This window comes from Canis lupus, chromosome 22 (genome assembly GCF_011100685.1).
Source record: "Canis lupus familiaris isolate Mischka breed German Shepherd chromosome 22, alternate assembly UU_Cfam_GSD_1.0, whole genome shotgun sequence".
NCBI lineage: Eukaryota > Metazoa > Chordata > Mammalia > Carnivora > Canidae > Canis > Canis lupus.
The window spans coordinates 58,703,779-58,718,843 of record NC_049243.1 but is presented as its reverse complement, the minus strand read 5'-3'; the positions used below and the strand labels follow the sequence as shown (position 1 = coordinate 58,718,843).

Below are 15,065 nucleotides of genomic sequence, written 5' to 3'. Positions count from 1 at the left end.
GGCTAATTTTGATGCCAAGATTATTCTCTATGGCTATATTCTTTCGTCTTTATAATGATGGCATTTTGGTCTTCCTCTTCAAACTCTGAATTCCATCATTTGAGGATATAGTGGTAATCACATCTGTTGTTGGCATATAAACTTTTCTTTTTGAATTAGTATAATACAGTGCACTGATGTTGAAGAATAAAGCTGTTATGTGCAATGGCATCAAAACTTTTGTGTAATATTTTACCAACTTGTCTTTTCTTTCCTCCATTGTAAACGTGCATGACTGTGATGAACACTGGCTATGGTTCCATTTCTGCCCGGCACGATTATGTGGCCCCCATGTCCTTCTGGACCTTGCCTTTAACACACCATGGGAACCTGATGACTCAGGGTCCTGTTTCTTAGGGATTTGGACTCCACACATCCTGCCTTAAGCACCAGTGTATGGGTGGCCACAGTGGTGGTCTTGCTTGTTGCAGCTGCATAGTCTGGTTTGGACATGATGAGCACGGCCAGCTCTGCACTTCCTGTGACGGTAGTGGAGATTTGCTAAAAGCTCAGAGGAGTAATTTGGCTTGCATGCAGTGGACACTGTTTGCCAGCTAGCCGTATAGCTGTTTGAATGTTTATCCTGACTGCTGGCTCTGCTCTGGTGCCCATCATACCCTTGGACGGTGCATGGGATATTAGATTATTCATGTGCGCTTCTGTCTGAACCGAAGAGTGGGAAAATTAAAAAAATATGTAGGAGATAACAAGAACCATGTTGGTGGAGGAGTCACTTCCTTTTTAGCTACTTAATTTCAAAACTCTAAACTCTTGGGATATATGGATTGCTTAAGTGTTCCGGTGACATTTGGGAAAGAATGTGTTCTTGTGTGCAAGTGAGGACTGGGAATCAGATTTCTGAGTTCTGTTCCCAGCAACATGCGGGGGTCACCCGGTGACATACGACAAAGTCAGTGAAGCGTCAGAATCTGAATGCCCCTATCTGTGAAATGGACATAAAAGGGATAAGTGAATGTTGGCGAATTGTTTAACAGTTTGCTGGGAACCAGCTTGCTCTAGTGACCTAGAAAACCATGGACTGTGGTGCAGGCTGACCTCATTTCTATTTTTGGCTTTAGCGCTGACTCAATGAGAAACTTGTAGAAATCAGCTAATCTGGCTCTCAGCCTCCATGCATTCCATAGTTAAAATGAGAATTATAAAGTCTTATCTGCACTGGGTCTCATAGTGATAGAGCCAAGTACTAATTAAGTACTAAAAATATGACACCAAATGCACTGGAAACTCTTACATTGATGTACCCCTTACATTTGTCATGTTAGGGAGACGCAGTTCAGTGCTCATTTAATTTTTTTAACCAGCTGTTTGCAGTTCACATCTATTCTGTTTTGGGTAGAATTTTCTCACATCCGAGTATTAGGGAGGAGGTCACACAATGATGGAGTGTGGTGTATCTCTATGTTCTCCACATTCTATGGATGTAATACACTCTTACTATTTAAGGTCAAGAATGAATATATTTGAGTAGCTTTCCAGTTGAACAAGTCTTGGTCTGAGAGTCCTTTTCTTCCCAGGTGTCTCAGGCCTTGGGGAGAGGGAGCCAGCATTCCGGGTCAAATCCTATGCCGAGGGCTCTGGGGCTGTCAGCCTCTGCTCTTCTCTGTAGATTTTCTGGATGCTGCTGTCCAAGGGGGTGTGCCAAGCTGCAGGGATTAATTTTCTGTAATCCATTTACTATTTTATTATACCCCCTGGAGTTTGTAATAATCTCCTCCACATTTACTTACACGCTGTTTCTGGGCTCTTGACTTACACCTGCAATGAGTCCTGCAGTCCATGCAAGCACAGCACTTGGAGTCTCAAGCGCAGAACCATATTCTTCTGCGTTTTTGAAAATGTAACAAGCAGTGAATTTGCCAGCAAGTGCCAGGACTGGCTGAGTGGTTCGGAAAGCAGGGCAGCTTCTAGTCCTTGCCCTATCTCCCTCCATCTGTGCCACAGTGCAATGCTTCTCAGTCACCCTTGGTGGCCTGCTTTCTTGGGGGGGGCAAATGTGGGTGTTATGTCATGTATAGCTTGTCAGTTAATTTTTCCTTTGAGCTACCATAACTGAGGAAGTCCTGGGCGCTACGTTATCTGAAGGACCTTATGCTTCTCAGAGTCAGCTGGCGATGGCTACTTCATCTGGCCTTTCGTATCTAAGGTTGGAGTTAAGTCCACATGCTGTGAAGAAAATAGGTTTTCCTGATTTTGTATTGTGATGGTGGGTGATTTTATGTTGGCAGTCTAACTATGGTGGCCTTCCTGAGATACTGCATAATCAGGTCACAGGCTCTCCAATGCCTCTGGGAGAAATTCTGTTTTCAGGGTCAGTGGACACCACTTTTCTCCATGCTCTCATGCTTATTGAATTGTTGCTTAGTTTCTTGGGCTCACAGAGCCTCGATCAACCTCATTGCCATCCAGGTTGGGGCTCAGGACTGAGCCTTTTTGGACTATGCCTTTTTCCTTTTTGAGTGTATTATAGCCACGCGTGTGTATTCAGGTGTACAGCCACCTGAATAGAAATATTTTAAAAATAATGTTCCTTATGTTTTTTGCTCCACGAGGGTAGAGACTACAATTAAACTTGGATCATACCTTTGCAAGAAACACTTTAAGGACGCTTTTGAAAGCCTGTCATCAGATTGCGGATTGTCTGCATCTCATGCTCAAGCTTGCCCCTTGAGCTCTCTCTACACACCTTCCGGGGTTCAAAGGAAAAACTTGACTGTCCATCTGCTTACCGAGTCTTAGTGCTGTGCCTGCTGGTAGTAAGATCCCATTAGTTGAATGAGAGCTCCATCAATTCAGTAAAAAAAACCCCAAATATTCATTGTTTTATTTACCCAATAAACTGTTTAGCATTTAGCATGTAGTATGTAGGAAGCATCGTGCCAGGTGTTGATATGAACACTCCTGTCCTCAGAGAGCTTGGAATGCAGTAGAGAAAAGCCTCCCGAAATAGGAGTTAGTTCGCCGCGCTGGTGTTCAGATGCCCGTATAGATTTGCACGGTGCTGGTTGGCACTGGAGGGGTGAGTACCAATTCATTTCCTCTGATCCAGCCTGCCTTCTGTCTGACCTGCTGCTGCTTCTCTGCAGGGTGAAAGAGGACTCCCAGGGCTGCAAGGTGTCATCGGGTTTCCTGGGATGCAAGGACCCGAGGGACCACAGGGGCCACCAGGACAAAAGGTAAGCTTGCCGTGTCATTTGGGGGAGACAGGCATGGGTTTAAGGTGATCTGCACTTGTGTCATGATGGCATTTCTATTTGGTTCCAGGGTGATACTGGAGAACCCGGACTGCCTGGAACGAAAGGGACAAGGGTGAGTACAGTCATCACTTGAGTGGATGACAGTATGATGAGGCATGATGCAGTGATGCCTCTGGGAGAGGGCTCTCCCGGTAGTCCTGGGGGGCGTCCCTCACCATCCCTTCTCTTGCCCTTCTGTCCCCTGCCTCTCTGCCTGGAGCTCTGTGCACCCGTGGCCTGTGTGACCGTGACCGCTGATGAGAGCATTAGCCATGGCTCTACCCCCACCCTTGTGGCTGCTGCTCTTGCCCCTGCTTCTCCCATTTGTTCTTCCTCAGGGGTTCTCATGGGTGCTTTCTAATTTGGGGAGGGGAGAAGATGTGTCCACAAGTCATTGAAGGAAAGGGCATCACTTACTATGAGAAGCGATGATATTTCTACAGCCCGCCTTGCTCTGCCTTCTTCACCTTCTACTTTGGTTTTGCTACTTCTGTTCATGGGAAATGTAGAGATGAAGACCTTTGAAAGCACGTTTTGAAAGTGGAAAAGCAGAAAGACGTTGTGAACGTCTCATTCTGCTGTCGTTACCCAGTTGGGAGGGACGTTGCTGGCATGCCTGAGCCATTGTTGGGTGGGAGTTAGTGGACACGGCCCCGAGCTCTCTTTGGTGGGGAAGACCCAGAGTTCCACTGGGAATAATTAGGAAAAATCATGATTCATCTTAGAAACGCTTCTCTCCACCAATTTGACATTTTAATGTAAATTATGTATATTTATGTAACTTTATTTATATGTATATAGCTTCCGCATATATATTTTGCATACATATTTAATATATATGTGTATATATTAATATATATATATTATATATATATAAAATAAAATAAACGTATTTTACCTAGAAATCACAAAGTGTGAAGTGAGGACAGTTATTCTGTGAGGGTGCAGCCTTGACTTCAGAAGTAGTTAGAGTCAGCTTCGGATGTAGGACTGCTGCCTTTGTGGGCTGTGAACCTCAGCTGCCTGCCCTGCTGAATGCCCTGTGTGCTGCGTGGGGGTGCTGCAGGCAGCAGCTCTGGCACCCTTAGCCGGGTGGGTGCAGTGGGAGTATGTGAGGGTGCCCAGCACTCAGTGCGTTCTCTCATTTCTATCCTTACAGGGACCCCCAGGAGCATCGGGTTACCCTGGAAATCCAGGACTGCCTGTATGTATCTAAAATGCGTGTACTTCCTTAGTGAGACGTTTGACTGGAGTGACAGCATCATCGAGTGATCCTCTGTGTTGGCTACCTTTTCACTTTTTTAATTGCAGGGCATTCCTGGCCAAGACGGCCCCCCCGGTCCTCCAGGTATCCCTGGGTGCAATGGAACAAAGGTAAATTTGGGACAAACACCCCTCCCCCATGATCAGGCTGCCCAGCATCCCATGTTGAGAAGTCAGACAGTGTTGTCCTGTGAGCATGTATTTAGTTGTCCCAGTTAGAAAGTTACTTGCCTCAGAACGCTCTTTATTTGAGGAGGAGATATAGTTTCCTCATATTTAACATTCAAGAAAGACGTAATCATGCCTTGCTTTTTTGTGGACTCTTATCCTGCAGTTGCTTTAAACAGTAAATTTCTCACCAATCATCTGTTACGAAAGCAAATAAGAAAATGCTATTATTAATCCTTGTCCCCATGAATTATATTCTCGAATAGAGTTCTTCTATCACGAAGTAGAACTGAGCAATATGGCTGGTAACAGATAATTTTTAGAAAATGATTTTGAGCAGCAAGTGAAGTCTCTCCGAAGGGGAGGACAGAGTAACTGGTGAGGACACCTGGCATGAGGCCTGTGTGCCTCGCACCCGACTGACTCTTTGCTGTCTCCTCAGGGTGAGCCAGGGCCTCTAGGGCCCCCGGGTTTGCCTGGATTCGCTGGAAATCCTGTGAGTATAGCGCTGTCTGCATCAGAATTTCCCTCTTCTGTTGTAATTCCTCTCTTCTGTACCATTTCCTTTCCTTTCTGTTTCTTGCACTTCTGTCTTAATGCTAATGATGTTTTGGGAGAAACGAAACTGATGCCAACTTTGTCTTTTCCAGGGACCACCGGGGTTACCAGGAATGAAGGTATGTACTTATGCTTGGCTAGGTTCCTTGCAGGAGTCTATGTAAAGCAGGTGCCAGGTCATCTTGATTGACTGTTTGCCTGTTCGTATATTCTTCTAAATTCTGCTCTGTTGAAAGAGTGTCTCAGTCATGTGCACGAATTCAAATTTTAGGATGTAAACTTGAGACACTGGGTGTAATTTCTGTGTGATTATGGGGACTGGCATGTCCAGGATCTCCAGCGCATGGTGGCAGGCTAGAGACCCAGGGAAGAGCCAGAGACCCAGTTCAAAGGCTGCCTGGAGGCAGAATTCTCTCTTCCGTGAGGGCAGTCAGGGGTTTCCCCCCTTTCTTGAGGCCCTCTGCTGATTGGACGAGGCTCACCCACATTACAGAGAATAAGCTACTCTGAGTAGAGGCTACTGATTTTAATGTTTATCTTAGCTTAAAAATACCTTCATGGTGACATCCAGACTGGGGCTTAACCAGATATCTGGGTACTGTGGCCTGGCCAAGTAGACACATTTCTGTCACAACCTGCTTTTATAAAAATGCTCATCCCAGGTCTTTTTGTGAAAGATAATCCTTTTTACATGAGAAGGCAAGGCATGGAGCCTATGGCCCTGATCTGCACGCTCTCCCCATGTATGTGGGATGGCCACGCGCAGGTGCTGTAGCTCCCTTCACTCGCACCTCCACCCCAGTCCAGCGGAGTCGAGCCTGCAGCACCTAATGCCAGTCAGCGATACAGTGGCAGTGAATAGGAGGTGGGCAGTGTGTGTATTCCAAGGGTAGACAGAGCCTAAATCCCAGGTTCCATCATACCTGTAATGCACACCTCTCATTCAACAGGTTCTCAGTTTTTTTACAGAAATATCAGTATTTGTGACTTTCTTCTCTTTCCTTTTTTCATCCCATAGGGAGATCCAGGTGAAATCATTGGCCATGTGCCTGGGACCCTGCTGAAAGGCGAAAGAGGATTTCCTGGACCCCCAGGAACACCAGTAAGCATTTGCTAAGTAACTATAAGCACATGCAGTCTCTCCTTGTTCCTGTTTAATTCTTCTGTTTTCAATGATTTACAGGGCTCACCGGGACTGCCGGGGTTGCAAGGTCCTGTTGGCCCTCCAGGATTTACTGGACCACCAGTAAGTTTTGGGGGGGAGACCTCATGGAATCTCTCATTGAAAGAACAACTGTTGAGGCATGAAAATAAATCCAGTGTGATGACGGCTTTATGTCGCTATGATCTCTCTTCATCCGGATTGGGAGGATGAGCTGCTTTCTTGGGCAAGTGTTTGACTGGCACTTAAGATGCACCAATTCCAGAGCCGTGGGAGAGAAGGCTAGCAATGGCAGCACATGCCAAGACATCCCACACAGACAGGGGCTGGGCGGCTGCCAGCGATACTGTGGCCTGAGGAGGCCAAGCTCAGGGGTGGACAGGCCAGCTGTGCCCTGGAGATGGACTTGTAGGAACAGTCACCCCAGAGGCCTGGCTCTGTTAGGGGCTATGGACGCAGACCAGACAGCAGTGGGAAGCTGTGCTGCATTTGTAATGAGGACTGAGCACCCAGAGATAATCCACCCCCACACCCAGGCTCCACCCTCCCACATTTTGAGAGCACAAGAGAGTTAATATTAACGAGACTCATCTATTTGTCAAGGGCCTTGTTTACTGGCAGTGAACGAGATACCCCAGACTGTGGCATCCTCGGATTAGCCTCATGGTCCTTGAGAGATTTTCAGGCCTGCCTGCCTTCCTCTCCCTCCCCTCCTTCCCTCCCCTCCTTCCCTCCCCTCTTCCCTCCCTATCAAATCCAGCAACTCTTCTGCCCATTCTTGCACTTGTAACCTCTTTTATTCTTGTGAACAAATGGACTCATTTTTGTGAGGAAAGAATGAGTAATTTTTTGCTTTTAATGGTTGACAAGCACTCTGAAATTTTGTTGCAAACACAGGATGGTTTTTACTTCACTAAAACCTACCAATTTGAAGAACTCACTCAACTTTTTTGATAAATGGTTATATCCAACGTGGACGAACACTGTTCTGGGCTGGAAACTCTAGGGTCCTTGGAGAGTTTGGCTGAGAATTGCATTCAGCGCCTGTGCTCCTGGCACATTCTTGGATCATTGGATTTCACAGGGCAGTGCCTGAGACTTTGAGGTGTTTCATCCCTGTTAATTGTTGTCCTGGACTAATTCCCAGTTACTTTCCAAATTGTATAGATCCAAAGCACAGAAATGAAATTTAAATATTTAACAAATTTATGACTGGATCAGTCATGGGAACTGTAAGATAACCCCAGTAAAAAGAAGTATGTAAAGCTTACCGGGGTTGTGAGTGATATTTAACTAAAATGCTCTTTCTTACAGGGTCCCCCAGGCCCTCCTGGCCCTCCAGGTGAAAAGGTAAATATATTTTTCATTTGACTTTCTTTGGCATTTGTATAAGACTACCCCGAAATCACCATAGCTTACTCTTTAAAGTCTCTTTAAACAGTTTTGAAAAATTATGATTTCTTTATCTGTCTCCGTTTAACTCTGTCCACCCACCTGTCTCCACCCATCCATCCATCTCATCCATCCATCCATCCATCATCCATCCATCCATCCATCCACCCATTCCCATCCATCCATCCATCCATCCATCATCCATCCATCCATCCATCCATCCATCCATTTCTTTTTTTTTAAAGGGCTTCCTTTTTTTTAAGATTTTATTTATATAAATAAAATATAAGAGAGACACAGAGAGAGAGGCAGAGACACAGGCAGAGGGAGAAGCAGGCTCCATGCAGGGAGCCCGACACAGGACTGGATCCCGGGTCTCCAGAATCACGCCCTGGGCTCAAGGCAGCGCTAAACTGCTGAGCCACTGGGGCTGCCCCATCCATCCATTTCTGTCCATCCATGCCTATCTATCCATCCATCTCTGTCCATCTGTTCTCATCCATCCATCCATTCCTTTCCGTCTCCATCCATCCATCCACCTTTCCTTCCATTGACCCCTTCCTTATTATTTTGATATCACTAATCTTTCCCTTAGTTTTCTATGGTCAGATTTTAAAAGCCTTAAATTAAAAAAATTTTTATAGATTTTTCAATAATACTTTTAGAAACTTTAAAAAATATACTGAATATAATGCAATCACACCTTTGTTGAAAGTTTTATGGTAATTGTTAGAAGCTCTTGCCTTAACTGTACCCTCTTATTACATTTTATGTGATATTTTATGTATATTTATTAGATGACTTTGAGCAAGGTAGACAACTCTAATAACGGAAGCCTAATTTTTCTTTGACAGGGGCAAATGGGCTTAAGTTTTCAAGGGCCAAAAGGTGACAAGGTGGGTACACATGACTCTGGAGTGTTTTCATGTTTGAAATCACAGTTCTAAGTATGATGGAGTTTCAGCCTCTGGACCTCCTCTTGGACCCTTCTCATCATAATTACCTTTCTCTGTATATTCTTTATTAGTGTTTTCCCTAAAACATACAGCTAGAATTCACTGACATTTTCTACCTGTCATCTAACCAGCAGAGAAGACAATGAGGTCATTAATTCTAGTTCTTTGTACATCAAGTTCAATCAGAATGTTCTCAGGCAATGATAAAGCCAGACCTAGACTTTATTATAAAAGTTGGTTGGCTCTTAGTAGCATAACTACTAAACTCTGCAAAGATGGAAGGCCATTGTACCTAAATTGGGAGGGAGGGAGCCAAAGAAGCAAGGATGTGCAGCCTGGAGCAGAGCAGAAGTGAGGCCAGCGCTGGGTCCCTGAACCTCTGATGATCTCTCCACCAGTTCCCTGGATCAGACCACAGAAACCGGCCTGAGCCCAGTGGGGATTCTGGGGATCGCGGCCGCATCCGCCATAGGGCCCATGTTCTCCATTGTTGTCCACGCTGGTGTAGAGACCACCAATGGCAGGTGCCAGGTGCAGCTGAGGCCTGGGCAGGTCTGGACCCACTATTGGCCAAAATGTCCAAATTTGGTCCAATCTTTCCATTAACCTCACTGTAAAGTGACCCTGCAAATCATGCCATTAAATTTTGTGGATCTCACTCATTGATTTGTAGCTGGGATTCTTCTGTACTTCTAGTTGTACCTAGCAGTTAGGATGCCCGAGGAAGAAAGTTCTGGATGGTTCTCTTCCTTTTGGGGTACCTAAGATACCTTCTTTCTCCCCAGGCTCTATTGGCCCCCCTCCTCCATGCCGTCCAAGTGCGATAGGACAGCATATGCGTCCTGCTGTGGACCATATACTGTGTAAATATAGGCATGGTCCGGACATACACACATGCAGAGATGTGTCTAATGGGTGTTCAGTTCTGTTACTAGTTGAGGTGTAGGGATTTTCCTGACTCCTGAGAGGTGAAAGTCTCTGGCTTCATGCCCTTACTGTGCCATCTTCCTCCCGAAACTTATATAGAGTATAATTTTCATTCTTTAAAATAGATGTTTCGTTTCAGAGTTTTCCCACCTCTGCATTTTCTTCTTTGTGTACTTATGTTTATGTCTAATTTGTTGCCATTGTTTGCATCAACAGGGTGACCAAGGGGTCAGTGGGCCGCCAGGAGTGCCAGGACAAGCTCAAGTTCAAGAAAAAGGAGACTTTGCCACTAAAGGAGAGAAGGTACAAGATGGATTTGACCAGTGAAGGCTGGCTTTCTAATTTTGCACAAATTGAAGGGATAGAGAGAAACTGGGTCAAAATTCAGTTTCTCCGGTTACATTCACCGATGGCACGCAAAACAGGTTTATAGACTACCCATCCCACAAAATACAAGCATCTTGAGAGCAGAGGCAGCTGGGTTGGAGGAGCACTGAACCCCCCCCCCACACACACACACACGGGTTGGGGCTGTGCGGGGGCAGCAGCAGGGAGACAGGTTGAGGGGTGAGTCACGGTGGCCACGGACCCAGCATAATTAACCCACAACCATGTCAGTGTTGGGACGTGACTACTGGGCACTAAAGAGAATTGCCTTGTTAATATATTAGGAGAAGGGATTTTTTTTCCTTGTATGTGTTCAATGTAGCATAGAAAAATCAATATTGCCATGAGTACTGACAGCTCACTTTCTTGCTCTTTTTAAAAAAATTCTTGTAGGGTCAAAAAGGTGAACCTGGATTTCAGGTAAGCGCTACATTCTTGTTTATTATTATTTTGAATGAACGTTCATAAAGAATTGGCTTAAGGTTAAAAGCTTACTTACTTTCCATGTAATATTTACTTCATTCAATATTTAGTATTTTACTTAACTATCCTAATGAACCTCTCTTTGTTCTTTCAAGGGGATGCCAGGGGTTGGAGAGAAAGGTGAACCTGGCAAACCAGGGCCCCGAGTAAGTGCCTTCAAAGTCTTTTTGCTCCTTTTACTGTAAAATTGTGTTCCCCCCGTTCCTTGGGCCCCAGATTTACAGAGACAGGAGTGGAAGAGGCTTGTAGGGCTCTTCTGGTTTCTCCCTGTCCTCTCCTGGAGGGCTCTCCTGAGCCCTGTGAGCAGGAATGCGGGGGCCGCCTGCATTTCAGAGTCCACCTGCCCACCTGCCAGCTCCTCGTTGAAGGTCCCCATCTGCTTGCTCAGAGCACTTGATACCCTTTCCCGCTGCTTTCTGAGCGGCCAAGAGCTGAGATGCTCTGGTGCCTCCCACCCCTGCAACCTGGTGACCAGAGCCCCTCCTGAGGGTTCCAGCCTCCACCCTGCAGGGATGTGCAGAAACTTCTATTAAAATGAATCCTCTGCCTGCCAGCTACCAGACCCTGGGCATTCGGAAAACTTCTGCATTGTTCACTATGTGGGCAGATAGAATGCTGGCCTTGGGAGATTTGGGGCTCACCAGGTTCCGTTGTTTAAAAGTCAAAAAGTCCTTTTCTGCTATCCCTTTCCGTGGTTGCTCTGTGTAGATGCGTATGCATTCCTCTGGTATCGTGGGCTCACGCGGAGAGGTTCCCAGCCTGGGTGTTGGGGTGTGCTTGTTTTTTCTTTTGTGAAATACTGATGTCTCCATATTTGTTGTACAGGGAAAACCTGGAAAAGATGGTGAAAAGGGAGAAAAAGGGAGTCCAGTAAGTATTTCTCTGTAATTTTTAAGAAGAGACAGTTGCCTTGGCCAGCTTACAATGGGTGCTTTCCGTGTCCCACTGCAGGGCTTTCCAGGCGACTCGGGGTATCCGGGACTCCCAGGCCGTGAAGGTTTCAAGGTAAGCCGAGACGCTGTGGAAGCTTTCCCCTTCAGTCTGTTAGTTTCCTAAGGCGCTGTGGACTCACATAATAGAAATTATTGACGTCCATATGAACAATGCACAATTTAATTTCATGGTTTTAGTTATGCGTGTGATGTTTTAAAAAGGGGAACAGAAAATGTTCCGCTCTTTCAAGTTTTTATGTCTTTTTTGTAGTAGATGAATGGTACCTGGTTAAGAATCAATCAAAAATGTAGATAGAGTGGAGAAAAGCAAGCTTGTCTAATTTTTCCATTACCCGCTCAGAAATGGTCAGAATGTGCAACCCTCCTGTCTGTGCACGGGCACACGCCCCTCTAACACAGGGCGGATTGTGGTGCATCCTGCCTCCTCACTTAATGACATGGCGTGGATGCATTTGAATGCCCGCACACAGTCACTGGGGCCACCCTGCGTCCATGCCTCGTGCTGCGTGATGTGTGGGTCACACCCACACGCTTATGAGCACAAGTATTTGTTTACTTGTCCGATCATGTCCACGTCCTAGATTGCTACAAGTGTCCTTTTGGAGTCAATGTTTAAACTCTTTTGTATTGAGATTTTCACTGTATGCCACCAAATTGCCCCTGGAAAAGAACATTCTTCTGTCGGGGGGTCCCTTTTTTTGACAACTGCTTGTTATCAAACTTTACAAAATGTCTGTCAATGTGATAGGCAGCAAAAAACTCATTGATGCTTTACTTTTCTCTTGTAATCATGAGACTAGGTAATGTAAATCTTTGCTAACATAAGCAGTAGCTTTGGAATAGCATCCCCAGCAGTGACTCAGGTCCCCAGAGTGGACCTCAGAGCTTGTTCATGAAAGCCAGGGACAAAAGGAAGGATCCTTTACTGATACTGTAACTGTTTTGGGAAAGTCAAATCTCAGTAGATTTTAAAAGATAAAAATGTTTAGAATTTATTAGCTAAGATATTTAAGTCCCATTGATATTTCTTAAGTCTCATATTCAAATAAGAAAAATCCAAAAAAAAAAAAAAAAAAAAGAAAGAAAAAGAAAAATCCAAACAGCTAATTCTGGTTTACTGCTAAATTTATTACCCTGGCTTAAAGGTGGGGAACTATATTCATGGAATCTGTGCAGATTTTAGGACTTTTATAGAGATTACTGTGATGACTTCTATAAGACCATTACATAGAACAGGATTAATTTCATTTTTTATAAGACTTTATTTATTTATTCATGAGAGACACAGAGAGAGGCAGAGACATAGGCAGAGGGAGAATCAGGCTCCCTGAGGGAGCCTAATGTGGGACTCAATCCCAGGACCCTGGGATCACGACCTGAGCCAAAGGCAGACGCTCAACTACTGAGCCATCCAGGCATTCCTAAAGGGATTAATTTCTTTGTTTTCTTTCCTAATATGAATGAAATTAAGCCTCAGAGTGATTAGAACTTACCCACCCGATGTTTTCAGGTAATGCTGGATTTTAAGGGGAACGATGAAACCATAAATATCCCTTTATTATGACTTCCAGTGCAGGTTTAGACAATCTTATACCTAAAAACCTCTAGTAAAATTATTCCTTTAAGGGACTATATTTAGGAATCAAAGGCTTTCACTCCATTTATTTTCATTTTATTGAAAAGCCACCAGATACTAATTCAGCCTAGGACTGATTCTGTTCATGTTGCCCGAGGGAGCATGCAACCAAACACATGAGCTCCTCTGTCATGTGAATAATCAGACTCCCCATTGTGAATTGCAGAAATCTTTATTTCCATGCCTATGCAAAGCAGAGTGACATGCATTCATGTTTGTTCTAATGGGTACGCAGCACTTTAAGCTCTTCACTGTGAGGGGTGTTTCGGAGAGGAAAGAAAATACCGTGAGCACAGTCTGTGTTTTTGCAGGAAAGGAAGTTGAACCCTGCTTTCTGCAAGACACAGTCTGTATGGTCAAAAAACGCAAGTGTGTTTTCTTTTGTAGGGAGACAAAGGTGAAGCAGGTCCTCCAGGCCCACCTGGCATTGTGAGTAAGAGTCGTGTTTGGTGGTCCCCGAGGAGCTGGGGCTGCGTGCCCCCACGGCATTCCTAGAATGATGTCTGTGTGGAAGGAGGGCACACGCTATTTAAGATAATAAGCTTATATTCTGTATTGTGCGGAGTCTGGTACTTACTTCTTATTATATCTCGATAGTTTCTGCATTTCCTCGACCACGGACAATGACAAGACTTGCCCGTAGATAACGATAGGAGCAGAACATTTTGAAACTTTTTTTTTTTTAAATGGTCCATTAAGGAAGATGTTAGAAGAAACCAATCCTCCATAATTGGGCTCTCCCTAGCAAAACATTTTTATGTCCACCAAGAGCATTTTCCTTCTTAACCATGAGCATATTTTTACATGCGGGCCATCGGTGTATGCAGTGATTTTTTTTTTTTTTTTTTTTAACAAACCTTCGTGTTTGCACGTTACCTTGGAATGACCATCTCCGGTCACGTGTCAGAGAGGGCTGCTGGAGCCTGCTGGCCCATTCTGTCCTCAGTCTTCTTTGGAATGATGGAAATGTTGTGTCATTTGCTGCAGAGCAGGGGCTGCTGCCGGTAGCGCGGAGCCCGGTGGTCTTTCTCGCCTGCACCCCATGTGCGTGCGCGGCCGTGAATGGTGTCTCCTTGGGCTGCACTCCCAGGACCCCGATGGCTGTGGGTGAGGCCAGAACCTCCTTCCCGGCGGTCGCAGGGCCCCCTTTCCATAGCTGTGATCCGCAGCCACAGCTGAGCCACCTGTTTGTATAGTCACCTCATCAGATCTTAATAACACCTGTCTTAATTGCTACAGACTATTTTAAGGACAATGTGCAATGTTTGACTTTGTCATTTTCCTTGAATTTCTCTGATTTAGAGTCATGGTGATCTAGTTCACACCTTTGTAATGTGTTCCTCCTGGCCTATGTCCCTACATCCTTGAGGAAGTTCACACATGGACCATTTAAAAAAAATTTTTTAAAATTAAAAAACAAAACTCAGCACAACAGAAAACCTCTTCCAGTAAAAAATTTGCATGTTCCTGTTCCTTCTCGCCAGGGGAAATCGGAGGGTGCCGTGAGAGTACTCTTTCTCACAATTCATATGGTTCTAATGTCGTGTCACTGGTGGAGCTCCTGCCTGGCCGCTCCTTACAGGAGGGAGCAGGGTGGGGGTGTGTGTGTTTGTCCCCACTTTCTGTGTGCTCACAACCCCTCCACCCACCCCCACCCCCGCTATTCTTTACTATCACCTTTCTTGAAAGAATTTGGAGGGGTGTTAGTGTCTTCGTCTGCACTGCACGCCCCTGCCTGCACTGCACGCCCCTGCCCCGGCCCCCATGGTGATCTTCTCTCCTGTCATTCAGGCCATCGGCCCTGGACCCTTGGGAGAGAAAGGAGAGCGTGGGTACCCGGGTGCCCCAGGGTTGAGAGGAGAGCCAGGCCCCAAAGGTATGTCCACC

At 45.4% G+C, this 15,065-nt stretch overlaps 1 protein-coding gene and 1 long non-coding RNA gene across 2 annotated transcripts in view; one reads left to right on the top strand and one right to left on the bottom strand.

Annotated features, from left to right (window-relative positions):
• Positions 1-15,065, top strand: part of COL4A1 (collagen type IV alpha 1 chain) — a 140,911-nt gene that overhangs the window by 82,892 nt on the left and 42,954 nt on the right. The window contains 17 exon segments of the mRNA XM_038570042.1: positions 3,144-3,233; positions 3,322-3,366; positions 4,453-4,497; positions 4,605-4,667; positions 5,167-5,220; positions 5,375-5,401; positions 6,301-6,384; positions 6,466-6,528; positions 7,759-7,794; positions 8,691-8,732; positions 9,936-10,022; positions 10,500-10,526; positions 10,685-10,735; positions 11,415-11,459; positions 11,541-11,594; positions 13,566-13,607; positions 14,970-15,054. Of these exon segments, the coding sequence (XP_038425970.1) occupies positions 3,144-3,233; positions 3,322-3,366; positions 4,453-4,497; positions 4,605-4,667; positions 5,167-5,220; positions 5,375-5,401; positions 6,301-6,384; positions 6,466-6,528; positions 7,759-7,794; positions 8,691-8,732; positions 9,936-10,022; positions 10,500-10,526; positions 10,685-10,735; positions 11,415-11,459; positions 11,541-11,594; positions 13,566-13,607; positions 14,970-15,054 (940 nt within the window).
• On the bottom strand, positions 4,085-15,049 carry LOC119865237. The gene is made up of 3 exons (XR_005376599.1): positions 14,856-15,049; positions 11,231-14,362; positions 4,085-4,922 (listed from the first exon to the last, which is right to left on the bottom strand). It is a non-coding gene; the product is annotated as an uncharacterized LOC119865237 (long non-coding RNA).